This window comes from Paralichthys olivaceus, chromosome 10, assembly GCF_024713975.1.
Source record: "Paralichthys olivaceus isolate ysfri-2021 chromosome 10, ASM2471397v2, whole genome shotgun sequence".
NCBI classification, from domain to species: Eukaryota; Metazoa; Chordata; class Actinopteri; order Pleuronectiformes; family Paralichthyidae; genus Paralichthys; species Paralichthys olivaceus.
This window is the reverse complement of record NC_091102.1, coordinates 5,919,026-5,932,552: the sequence shown is the minus strand read 5'-3', so window position 1 is coordinate 5,932,552 and position 13,527 is coordinate 5,919,026. Positions and strand designations below refer to the sequence as shown.

Genomic DNA, 13,527 nt, shown 5'->3' with positions numbered 1-13,527 from the left:
CTATTAAATTTAAGACGTTTCTGAAATATCTCTTCAGACAAGAAGAAATGTTTTACAAACAAAACAAGAAACTTCCCCATTGCTCTAGAAACACCTTTGTTCTCATGTTTCAGACTTGGAATGACTTTCGCAAAATGAGAGCAGCAGTTGTGACAAATTTTACTTGAAACAAAAACATTTCGCCTGACATTCAGATGACTGTTGGGTGTGTTGCAAATGTTTCCTTGGTGAAGGAAATGTGGTTTTTTGTTGTTTTTTTTTTTACCCAAATCCCCTGAAATTCAGTTTTGATTTCAGAAAGCATCATCAATAAAATAGAGGTTAGGGTTTGAGATGTGGTTTCAGAGATGCACAGTAAAAACACAAATTTGCTTTGGACTGAGACATCAGAGACGAGTTTAAATGTAGCATGTGGTCAAGCTTTGATGTTGCATGAAAACTCATTCGTGTTTTATTATATTAACTGAAAGAAATAATGAATATTAACAATTTTTAAATCAAGGGTTGCTATACATTAACACACACATGTTTTCCGCAAAGCTCTGTGGTTTTCACACCTTTGAATCACTCCAGCTACAGAAAACAAACTGTGACAACACAACCTGAATGGTCTGCATCGACATTTAGCTGCACATGTTTTGTCAATTATTTCACTGATTCATTTTGATTGAGCCATATAGTCAGTATTGACTATTTCCCTCTCCAGGTGCAAGACGGAACAGAATAAGAAAAAGATTTCTGTTTAACAAGTGTGGAATCTTCTGCTTATAATTTAATTTGCTGCCAAACAAATAAATCCATAGTCTGTTGTTTTTTTTATGACCTGAACCTTCCTTTGTTGAAAACAAGCAGAGGAAGCAGTGTAACTTCCTCATGTCCTGGCCTTGTGGGTCTGACTCACCGGGCCCCAGACGGCCAGATCACACCCATCGCTGACAGACAGCAGGCATGGTGTTCTGCCACGGCTATTCATAGAAGACAATGGAGCTGAATGCCCCCCCAAAAAACCAAAAACAAGTGGCACCTATAATATCTGTACACTCTGCTATTAGATATGGGGTCTCATTTCTCAACAAAGAAGAAACAATAATAGTAATAATAATGTCAATGTCAATTTTACTTTACAATTCAAAACAACTCGGTTGACAAAGTTAAAGGTACAACAAGAAAACACACAATACATCAAAATACCAAGCGTAAAAATAAAATAAGACAAAACTAAATAGAATCAAATAAAATAAGGACAAAACGTTTTGAACTCGAAAAGAAGGTTGAAGAGAAGAGGTGTGTTTTAAACAATGGTTTGAAGCGTGCTAGTGAGGAGGCGGTGGATTAAAAAGTTAACATTAACATTTTAAAATCGCTCCTGAACAGGAAGAACGTGGAGGGATCACAACACAGCTCTGGTATGGTCCCTCTTTTTCTTTCCCTTCAGGAGGCGAACATCAGCATTTTGGACTTAAGCTGCAGACGTTGAATAGATGACCACAAACCTTTACAGTAAACAAGTCTAAAAGATATGAAGGCATGACTCACCCTCTCTAGATCTTTAGTGATAGGCCTTTACCTTCGCTATGAGTCTCAGCAGAAAGAAGAAACACTTAACAACAGAGGAAATCTGCTTGTCGAATTTGAAACATTTCAAAATTACATCAAGACTCTTCACAGAGGCGTGAATATCAGGGGCTAGTGGGCCATGGGGACACACATGCAGCAGTTCAGGGTGCACAATGACCTCAGTCTTGCAGGAACTAAAGGCTGGTCTGTGAAAAAACTAGCATTTCTCAGTAAAACGTTTGATACTCATCAGTGTTTGTACATCCTGTGCACAAGGAAGCTATGACAGAGAATAAAGTTCAAAAAGGAAATTATCTGATTGAATATATAAGGCTTGTGCTATTATTCTTTTACTAATCTCACTTGTTTTTTATTTGGAAGGTGGATGACTGTAAGAGATTAGTTCTGAAGTGTTATGCAACGTAATCTACTATCAGTTTTCATTTTTGTGTATTCAGGCTTTTAAGGTCAAGTGTGTAAGATTTAGGTGAAAGGGAACTATTGGCAGAAATGTCATGTAGAATAATCCTCATGATGTTTTCACTAGTTCTTTTCATCTTAATTGTATGAATTGCAGTTTTCTTTACACCAGAAAAGGCCTTTTAATGTTTAACTACTTTATATTTACATCGAGGGGACCCTCTATAAAGAGGCCGCCAAGATTTTTACATTAGTCCAGACTGGACAAACTAAACACCTTTTGAGTTTTTATGACAATTAAAGGTTACCGCGGGTTCTTTTTCATGTTTGGAAGGAGAGGGTGAGGTGAGGGGTGTTCAACACTAGATATCACAAAATTCTACACACTGTACCTTTACGTTCTGTTTTGTGCCTCTGAGTTTACATTTGTTATCTATTTCCCAATTTGATCATCCATGTTGTTACCATATGAAAATATCTTAAAATGAAATTAATAATTTAAATGTCAGACAACTGGACATAGAGATAAAACAATACAAATGACGTAAAAACACACATCTAGGCTTTTCTCTGTATGTCTAATTTTGTATGTTTAATATTATAAGTGAACCACTGGTGCAAAACATGGTACAAATAGGAGTTCTACTACGAGTTAATAGCTGCCGTCTCTCTTGTTTTTCTATAAGTGGTTAGGATTAGATTGCAACAGAGGTACAGGAAACTCCTGTGGCTGCTGTTTATCTTCAGAAAAACATGTTGTGTAAGAAAAATGAACTAAAAACCTTTCATTTCTACTGCACCTTTTGGTTTTTAGCAACATTACACAGAAGAGCCAATTACAAATCTATGTTAAATCTATCTATATTAAATCTATGTTTTATAATCATTTAAAAATTCTGTTTATATTCGACTTCATCAAGTCTTGTAAGTTTTTAGTGTTTGGCTGCATTTGAGGAACTGTGCCTGGTCGGAACAGAGTGAACCCCTTTACAGATCAATGTCAGCATTTTAATCATATGATATATTTACACATCCATCGTGTTGGTGTACAAACCCAAACACTTGCACTGTAACTGGACGATAGTTCATGAACCAGCAGCGACCCTCTCACAGTAGGTCAGTGGGAAATGATAGATGAGGATGTGTTGTAATAACTGACACGTGGCTGTTATTCCGTTCAATTTTGCTGTTGCAACTTGATAAGAAGTTCATGAATTTCAGCCAAATGAGTTTAAAATTTGACTTTATCACAATTCAGTTATAGTTTCTTGTAATAAAGTAAAATTAGAGGTTTAATATTGAGCACATTTGAAATGCCATATATATATTTTTTCATCTTATAAAACCAGTCACCTCCTCTCAGACGAACAGTTCTCTCTTCTGGTCAGAGAAGGGTACTGCAGCTGTCGCGATGGCAGAGGAAGACAAGAGGTCAAAGGTTTGTATCTGACTCCTGTTTGGAGAACATGAAGACTTGTGCTGTAACGTCAGTGAGTCACATGATGGCAGCACAGTCTTAACTGCTCTGTCAGAGGAAGATTCTCTTTTAATTCAAGACATTTCTGAAGACAAAATTTAAAGCCTCAAAAATGTTCCGTCATTTTTACCTGCAACCAACATGTAATTCTATCAGATACAATACCTAAAGGAGAAACGCATGTTTATCATCTGAAACAAAATTTGGTTTGATTTCAAATAATCAAAAATATTCATTTAAAATGTATGAAATTAGATAATAAAACAAATGTATTACAAACAGTTTATTGCACATACAGTAGAAGTAGTGGCCGGAGGTTTTTTGTCAACAACTGATTATTATTATTATTATTATTTGTAAAAGTGCCAAATCCCACAAGACAAAGCACTCTTGACTTTTATATGACAGATTTGTGATACTTATATTGCACCAAATTGCAATCACTTGTAAATAACTGTCTTTTAAATCTGCCTGATTCTTTTTATCTGGATCAAGATCGAGATTAATCAAGACAATAACAAAAAATACACAACAACGCTCCACTTAATTAGATTCAATAAACTCTCAGGCAGATCTTATTTTAAGATGATACTTGAAGTTAATCAGGGTTCCATTACAGCCAGTATTAGTAGTAGTAGTAGGAGTAGTAGTAGGAGTAGTAGTAGGAGTAGTAGGAGTAGTAGGAGTAGTAGTATCTAGTAGATTTCAGCTCTACATATTGTTATCTCTTATTCACTCAGTAAGTGACATTCAGGGACCTTGAAATTAACAATTCATATTATCTGTTGGTTTTACTTGTCTTCGTGATCCGACACTTGATAAATTATTTGCACAAGGACGTCAACACACACCAGAAATGACTCAGCCATGTTTAACACATACTTTATGACACTTGATTTACGCACAACACTTTCTAGTTCTGCAAGATCATGGGACAGCATTTTCAGAAAGTCAGGAAACCATAGAGATTAAATTTAAATGTGGGACTCTGCACTATAAAAAGACAATCTGCACCTGCTCGTACACACACACGCACATATACATACACACATAAATAGGCAGCAGCTCCACCACACGGTGCGGGAGCCAAGAGGAAGGAGGCCAGCGAGAGGGAGCAGGAAAGGTGGGTGAGGAAGTGGTGTTGGTACTTATCGATGCACTCCCACACACACATACCCACACAGATGTGGGTATAAAAAATAGATGCAATGTTTTCTCATTCTGGCTTTACACACTTTCTAGATTAAAATGTTTGCAACATGACTTGATTCATGTATTTGGTTCTCTACATAAAGGAAGTGAAAGTTACTGTTGTACCACATTGATAACCACAACCTCTTCGTACAGTGAAAAATTTAAACATATTGATCAAGGGTAGAATATAAAAAACACACACACACAATCAGAGAATGATTTACTACACAAACTTTGTTTATCAAAACTTTTTTGTTGCAGTATGATGCCACTGAGTAAGAAAAACAAGAATAAGATACAGATCATATCAAAATAAAAATGCAATGGATATGTAACAATACATTTTAAACAGAATTCTCAAACAAACATCATTTGGCTCAAAACTTAAACAAATTGCAGAGATTTTTTGTTTTGCTCTGCTTTTTAATCTACTACACATGTTTACATGCACAATTGTCAGTTGCAAAGCATGAAAACGAGAGTAGCAGAGTTCACAAGGTTTTCTCCGTGTCAGCGTTTGCCCATCTCTTCAAAACCCAGCTGTGGTTTCGTTCAGGTGTTGCTGCTGCTGTTCTCAGTTGTGATTTTTGTGGAGGCAGCAGAAGTATATAGATAGTCCTTAAAGAGACTCATCACCCGCTTCTTGTAGGTCTTGATGGCAAAGAAGTAGATGACTGGATCCAAGCAGCAGTTGAAATTCATCAGTGAAACCGTCATCTAAAGGGAGAGGACAGAGTGTGAGGATGAAAAATTGATGAAGGATGTGTCAAGTCCAATTAAAACTACAGTTCCTACCTGTAAGGAAATCTTAAAGGCCCTCAGTTCATCACAGGCTGGCTGGTGGTTGATCTTTCTGAACATGAACTGCATGACGTTGAGGTGGTACGGGCTGAAGCACGTGATGAAGGTGAGGAGGATGAGGAGGATGATGGTGTTGGCCCTGTGGTTCCTCGTTGATCGGCCGGTCACGGAGCTCTGCTTGGCCGCCGCTCGCAGCTTCAGGTTGATCTTGGCGTAGCAGCCCAGGATGATGACGAGCGGGCAGCAGAAGGAGACGGCGCAGGCCAGGAGCAGGAGATAAGGGATGGAGGGGGAGCCCTCGAAGGTGAAGTACTCCATGCAGGTTCTTCTACCCTGGTGCTCACGTAGCATGCTGCGGAACAGCAGGGGAGCTGTCTGCAGAGAAACCAGAGCCCAGACCAGGCAGCAGACCCTGCGGACCACCCTCGAGCTCCGTAAAGACTGCAGCTGGTGTGGATGCACCATGGCCAGATATCTGTCCAAGCTGATGCAGGTCATGAAACCAATACCTGGAGGAAATATAATGGACGATCATATACAGAACAGCCTTGCAAAGCAAATGAATGATTTCACAGATAAAAACCAAAGAACCATATGTGCTTGAAAAAAGGTGCAGTCCCTTTCAGATCATTTCTACATCCTAAGCCTCTTTAACACATGCTGCTCAGAATGGAAAAATAAAGATGTGGTTGCATTAATATTACCTGCGTAGGTGTTTGCAAAAAAGAGAAGCGTGGTCAGTCTGCAGAGAAAGTCCCCAAAGGGCCAGTCAAAGTGACGGATGTAGTAAGTGATTCTGCCCGGCAGGGCCAGTGTGAAGAGGGTGTCGGAGAGAGCGAGGTTGACCAGGTAGATGGAGGTGGAGTTGAACTTGTGCTTCCTCTGGCAGATCACATAGAGAACGAGGCTGTTGCCACACACACTGATCAGGAAAACCACCATGTAGAAAATGGGGAAAAGGACCACCGCTGCTTTCTGGTACACAAACACGTCGCATCCGCTCCGGTTCAGAGGGTTAGAGGCAGAGATCTGGGTGATGTTATCAGCAGCCATCCCACCTGTCAGCCTGAGGAGAGGATCACACTGTAACTCAATCTTTACAAGAGGACAGAGCTATAGATTCAGATCATACTTACAGGAAGAGATGGGTGTAGTCTGACTGTTGCAGTGTGTTCTGGTTGTAAAGTTCACAGTGAGACTTTAAATGCCTCTGAAGAAGTTGTGTGAAGTGTTCAAATCCCACCTCTCCTCTCTGACATCACATCTGTCAAACGTTGTCCTGCTCTAACCCTCATGATGAATTCATGCACTGAGCTTTTTGAACACTACTATGAATTGAAGAAAGAACAAAACATTTGAAGAATGTGGTGTCTGCATTTTATACCAATATTCTGGATGGTTTTATTTTTCTTACTGTACATTTTTATTGTTTCGCCTTTCTCAGTTTAACATTTTGATCTTACGTCTCTTTACACATCATTTCTTTGCACTGCCTCATCATTAACCTGGTCGAAGAATGTTAAAAACCTCTTAATGGATGACATGACAGCTCTCTCAAAGTGGAGCCAAAGTGTCTTGATCGCCACCTGCTGGCTGGACGCAAAAAGGTTAGGAATCCAGCCTCCTCCCTGTTAGTGGATGGGACATGGACCAAATGAAAAAACATGTCAAATAGTTTTTTCTCCAAGATAATTAGTTTGGATCTTTCTTATCACACTTATGTATGTTGTTTTTTTCTTCCAGTAAGTTTGTAAGTTTATAAAAACTGGGTGGAGCATCATGATCGACAGCTGAGACTAACTAGTGATTGCTTGAGTGCATGTATAAACAGTACCTTGATACTGAGGCTCAGCACAATGACGCACAGACTCTGGCTCCAAATGTGCAAAATGGCAGCATCTGTATCTGGGATATTATGGTTTCATTAGTGGGAGGAGTAATGGATGCATCGTCCATCTTTAAATAACGTTAATGTGGTATGAAAGCTCCTATATAAAAACATGTTATCGATTCAGGTAAGATTTCATTTTATATGAACAGGTCGATCACGTGGAAAACATCCATGTCATTGTGGTGCTGTTTCACACGTGCTTTCATATAATGACATCAAGTTAATGATGATCTCACATAACTTTGCTTCTGCACAGGTTAAATGCACAGAAACATTAATACAAGTTACTTTGTGTCCATAATGTGATGTCACAGCAGCAACAGTTTAATAAAACAGAACATGCAGTTGCCCAATTTGGTGCAAATACTGTAGGTGCAGCATGTTTTGGAGACTTTGAGGTTTTATATTACGCTCCTGCCTCTGAGGTTTCTCAAGTTCTGTGTAGCTGAGGCGAAGGCAGGCAGGCCTGAGGTGGAACTGATGATGGAAGATACAGGAGGAAGCTGGCACTCGATAAAAAAGAAAGCTGTCACAATGCTATGATGTGTGGATGAATCACTAGCAGTTTGAAGAATGTCACATCTACATACACTATACCTCAATCATCAAAAATAACATAAAAAATTGCAACTGAAATGTCTTGTTGCAATTCTGAGAAAAGTCACGGTGGTTAAAGTGTGGCAACACCAGCCTGCATGCAAAGGAGAATGCTGCAAGTTCACTTCAGCAAACACTCAACTTTATTTGCATGTTACAAACTGCTTAACAGCAGCCTGAGTGTTTCTTGAACTTACCAGGTAATAATAAAATACGTACAAGGACCGAGGAGCAGAGAATGAGGGGGGAACAATGTGGGTTTATGAGAAACTTGAATTAAAAAATTACAATAAACATTAAAAAAAGGTTATAAAATAGACTCTAAACATAGCACCCTATCGCCCTTTAGGCCAACATGTTAATTATTACAGGGAACAGGATGCTTCATAATGGATACCACAAAAAAGGAACTAAACTACAATATGTGTGGCATATTTCAGTTGGCAACACAAAAAGAAACAGAGAGATAAACAGTAGGTTATATTGACACCAGTGTGGACAGACACAAACTACAGCAGAGAAATCTTGTCAATAATAATAAGAATAATAATAAAACGCTTGTACAACCTAAATGGCTTGTTGCATTAATAAGAGTTTTGCTTTTTAGATCTGAGGATTCTATGTAACTGTGTTGAAGAGTTTCAGCACTGATGTACCGACCGGAGAACAGGTTTGTTTATCTGAGTTTATCCAGAGGATTTCTTATTATCACTCAAAAACATTGTATCAAAATGTTAAATCACAAACACATAACAGTGGCAGTACAGTTTGTTTTGCAGTGGAGGTACAGTAGAAGCAGACTGGCTGCAGTAGCTCATCACGATTGCCCACCAAAGCCTTCCAGGTTGGTGTAATTGAAATGGATGGCTGCTGGATAGTCAAAAGGTCACTAATTGTCACCAGTCAAATGTGGTTATAATACAGCTCGCCCGGGTCACAATAAGGCCTTCATGGAGACAGTGTCACCTGCAGGTTAGGAGCCTGCTGCACTTCAGGCCTGCATTTCATGCTCCATTAATTTTGTGCACGGAGTTAAACATCTCGTACCATCCCAACGTGCGCAGGAAAAGGAAAAGACAGTTGTTTGTTGAGCGTGCACTGGGTGTCCCGGGGGGTCTGTCGGCGTCAAATACTGCAGGAGCTCGGGGGGACATGAAAAGAAGGAGATGATCACTTCTGCTCATGCATACCCTCCTCTACCTCCCCTACATCTGCTCCAGCATGTAGGGATTTAATCTGTGGATGCTTTTCTGTTGTAAAAGTCGAAACATTAAGAAAACATATCTTTACAGTATTGTTTTTCACACTGTATATCAGACTGGCGAAGATGGAATGGTGCACATGGTTGTGTGTAGTAGTGTGTTTGTAGTTTTCTGGGATGATGGGTGTGTGACATGAAAGGTCTTAGGAAATTGAAAGTGACGACCCAGCATGGAACATGCATGGAAGTCACTTCTCAGAAATGTGACCTTTTTCTGGTTGTTGAGTCAGGGGTGGGCTAAAAAAAGGGGGAGGGGAGTTGTAAGCAGGGAGGGGGGGACAAACTGATTTGAAGAGAATTATACAATCTTCAATGGTGCAACCGCAGCCCATAAAACAACACCCCAGAAGGCATATCGTTTTAAAGGCACCCTCGTGGTGCAGGGGGCTGACCAGCGGTGTGTTGGTGAGGCAAACTGAGAATGACTTCTGGTGTCCACAACATGTGTGGACGAGCCAGCGTGGCTCCACAAATAGTGCCTCAACAAATTTGAGATGTTGTCCGCTGCCAAAATGAATTGTGTATGAAACTTCCCCCACACCGTTTAGATTTAAGTCGAGTTCATGAGGCCAAATCCACTGCGCTGGTGTCGGCATCCAAATAAAAGCACAGATAGATATGAGTTTTTAGTAGCAACAATATTTTCTGTTATAGTCTCTTTTGCATTTTGTTAGGAGGATTATGCAAAAATTACTGGACAGATTACTACATAGTTTTTTTGGAAGGATGCAAGAAAGAATCCATTAAAGTCTAGTGTAAAGAAAAGATAAGATAGGATGGGATAGGTTTAATTAATCCTGAAAGAAATCCCAACTTGATCCAAGATTGCAGTGAGAGTACAATATACAATAAAAGAAAAGTAGAAGAAAACAAAAGAGTGATAAGAAATATGTGAAAATGTAAATATAAAGTGTGTACAGAGTAAATACAGAACTGGTGCCCAATAGAAATAGCTAAATAAGACAAATTACATGAGACAGTAAACTATGAGAATGTTAATACGCATAAGTAATATAGAAGTAATATTTCAGATGATATAGAATATAATATGATGCTAAACATAATTACACATGAAAAAGAGAGTTGCAGTTGCAGGCTCTTGGAGTAACTTGTTATAAAACATAACACCACTAGAGGGTGTGCAATGACTGCAAATCATGAACAGAATCAAATCCAGCAGTGATAAAGAAATAAATTTGACCAAAATATTTCAGCGTTACTTTTTTTTCAGGAACATTTTACATTCAGGTGTTACATTTTTAGTTTATACCCTATTTAACAAATCAGTGCAGCAATATTGAAATAGTCTGCATGCATGCATCTGTGTGTGTGTGTGTGTGTGCATAAGTACACTGCTGGAGATACCGCGGGGGGACTCTTGCATTGTCAGGGGGCCTCATGTGGCTCGTGTCTGTTCTCATCATCACCATCTCCCCCCACCATGCATCAGCCGCCCCTGCTCACGGCCTGTCCCTTGCTCCACCAGGCTCGCGTGAAGACTCTCCGTTCACACTTTGCTTCACGCTTGTCACGTTTATTAGTGATGAGCTACTTGTTGTTTTTCAGCTAACACCTTTAAACCCCTTGCTCGACCGAGGCAAATGCACGGCCTCCACCCTGCGCATTTGGTTTATATGAGTATGAGACCAGGGCAGTGACATGGAGAGAGGATGTGGTGTTTCACTGGTTGAGGCTGGTGACTTAAAGCACATCTTTTCATTGTAGTTTCATTATCTTGCCTATCTGCTGTGGCTGGTTGTGAAAAACACCACCCGGCTCACAGGGCCCGGTGTCCTCTTGAACTTTTCGTGACTTCACGCCCATCACCATCCCTCTTCTGCTTTTAAGAAAACCTCATGGTACATAAACTCATCAGCGTAATGAACTCATCACACACACAGATGGTGAGCTCTGGTTTGTCGATAAAAGATTGAGTTCAGTGAGTTTTAGTGGTTTGATCGTTGGCGTCAGGAGAATCATTTTTCAAGCTGGACAGAAAAAGCTTTGTTGTAACTTCAGAAACTCAAAAAAATAAAATGACATGATTTGATGCACCCAGTTCTTGAGAGAAATGCAAGAGCAAAACAAGATATTACTGTATTTTAATGGTAGTGTGGCACAGTTAAAAAAAAAACGATACTGAAAGCAATGTTTTTGATGTAATTTCTAAGACTTAAAAAGGGATTTAGCTTGTCCTTAAGAAGTGGTATGAGAAGTCTCACTGAAATTGGTCCAAACAGAAAAAGATGAATTCAGGGATTTGCCTCAACAAAACAAAACCTGAACAAAACTGCTCTCTGGTATTTTAAGTGATGTGTAAGTTAAGTGCTTTGACTTGATTTACATAGAATCCACACAGAAATAGTGGCTGCAAATATTTTGTGTGGAACAAGGGCTGATTATCAATCTCATACTGAGAACAAATCACATGTTGCAGTTTGATTAGGTTTATCAGCTTTACTATTGAAAACAACATGAGAAATTATCAATCGTCTGGTCAACTTAGCCCCCCCCCTCCCCTCCGCAGGTGAATCAGAGGTCAGACGTCAGTGCAGCGCCCCCGTGGCTGCCGGGCATTTAGTCTGGTTCAGGAACTTTGAAGCAGCGTGAATATATTTGCTGTTACAGGTTCTGAAACAAGTCGACGGGAGGGAAACTGTCGTCATGTGTTGTGTCTATTTCCTGCTGAAACTTTCACAGTTCCTCAAAACAAGAGAAATGCAGCTTTGCAATATAGTAATTCTTGATGCTCTGAGCTCAGACCTTTGACCTCTGATACTTTCTTGTGGCTTTTGTTTAGTTTTTTGTTTTGTCTCTAAACTTTTTGTCAATGTTTCACTGTATATGCACGACTCAGGTTTCTCTCTCTTTGCTCTTCTGCTGTTTTGAATGGGTGTTTGAGGTAACGTGTATATTTTAAAAAAAATAATGTAGTTAACAGTTAAAATTGTGACCATGTTTGCTTCATGAGCACAGCGTTCAAAGATCAAAACTCATGGACATAAGGTCAAACAAAAGACGTCCCATCAACTGCTGTGTTTGGTCCCTGTCCCTCTCCGCCAATGTTGCCCTGATATGTACATACTGCTCTTAAACAAAGCCTGTATTCATCTGTGGCCACTGACTCAGGCTGCGTTTGAAGACGTGGCCTCGTTTGGCGCTCCGTGCCGTGGCAGGTTTTCAGGTCATCTGAGGCGACGTGCATATTTTGAATGTCAACTCGGCTGTTGCATTATTGTTTTATTCACAGGGCATGGACTAATTATTTGAGCAGCTCTCTTCATTGGGGAGCAGACTGACAGTTGCCGTCATTGGAGTGATCAGTCTGTTTCTTGGACTCGGCCGCGGCTATTTGATGTATATTAACAATAATTGGTGCCACCGCCACAATGATGTTTAGTAAACCTTTGTGCTATTTTCCAGGAGGGTGCCCACGAGGAATTTATTTGTAGCTGCTCGGGTCCACACAGACGCCCTCAAGAGTCAGGACAGATGGGAGCACTGCTGTCCTCTGTGGATCAGAGACACCACGAGCTAATCGTCATTATCACCTTAAAGGACATACAGTCTTTCTCAATGTCTTCTTGTCTCTTCTGATCTCATATCCACCTCATACACTCCGGTTTCATTACTGTAACACTGCATGTATTGAATTATATAGAGTGAGTCAAAACCAATGTGGCATCTGTGATTATAAAAGATTGTAAGAAACTATGGGCTGTCGTTTGAGTTAGGATTGACCAATCTGGTACTTATGTCATGTGAGACTCATATTCATCCACACATTTGATGTAATCACTGTGATGGGTATGAAATGATCATGAATTAAAACATAATATGTGTTGTGTATAAGATGCTAATTTTTGGAATTGCAAGAGAACAAATGTCTAAAACTGTTTTAAATACATTATTCACAGCAGTTTGAGAAGACGTCTCCCTGGACAAATATTATCGTTTTGTTATCTATTAAAAATATTTTTTAACGAAGATTCCTGTTGTTCCTCAGTCATTCAAACTCTCCTTCCTGCTTCTCAACCATAGCACTTTGTCACTCTAAGCGGATGACAAGTCATGCCTCACAATGTGCTCGTTTGTTGTTGTGTTTGTTTCTGCGATTCGAGAACGAGTTAGGTCCTTAGGTTTCTCGTAATCTGCCAACCGCGGCTGACGCAGTGAGGTGGCGGTGTCTGGAGTTCCAGCATCTCGCAGTGACTCCAGCAGGTTCCGAGTCTGCCAGATTCTACAAGTGAATGAGAGGCAGATGTGTGGTGACAGCGCAACGCTCATTAGGCCGAATCAGTGTCACACTGTGACAACCGGCCAAGTTGA

The 13,527-nt window shown here is 39.9% G+C and overlaps 1 protein-coding gene across 1 annotated transcript; it reads right to left on the bottom strand.

The window, feature by feature from the left end:
* Window positions 1–4,864: 4,864 nt before the first annotated feature.
* Window positions 4,865–6,685, bottom strand: LOC109637925 (G-protein coupled receptor 183). The gene is made up of 4 exons (XM_020100597.2): window positions 6,586–6,685; window positions 6,154–6,515; window positions 5,444–5,958; window positions 4,865–5,365 (listed from the first exon to the last, which is right to left on the bottom strand). Exons 2-4 carry the CDS (start codon window positions 6,500–6,502, stop codon window positions 5,201–5,203), a joined length of 1,029 nt encoding a protein of 342 aa, XP_019956156.1. The 5' UTR covers window positions 6,503–6,515; window positions 6,586–6,685; the 3' UTR covers window positions 4,865–5,200.
* Window positions 6,686–13,527: the final 6,842 nt, after the last annotated feature.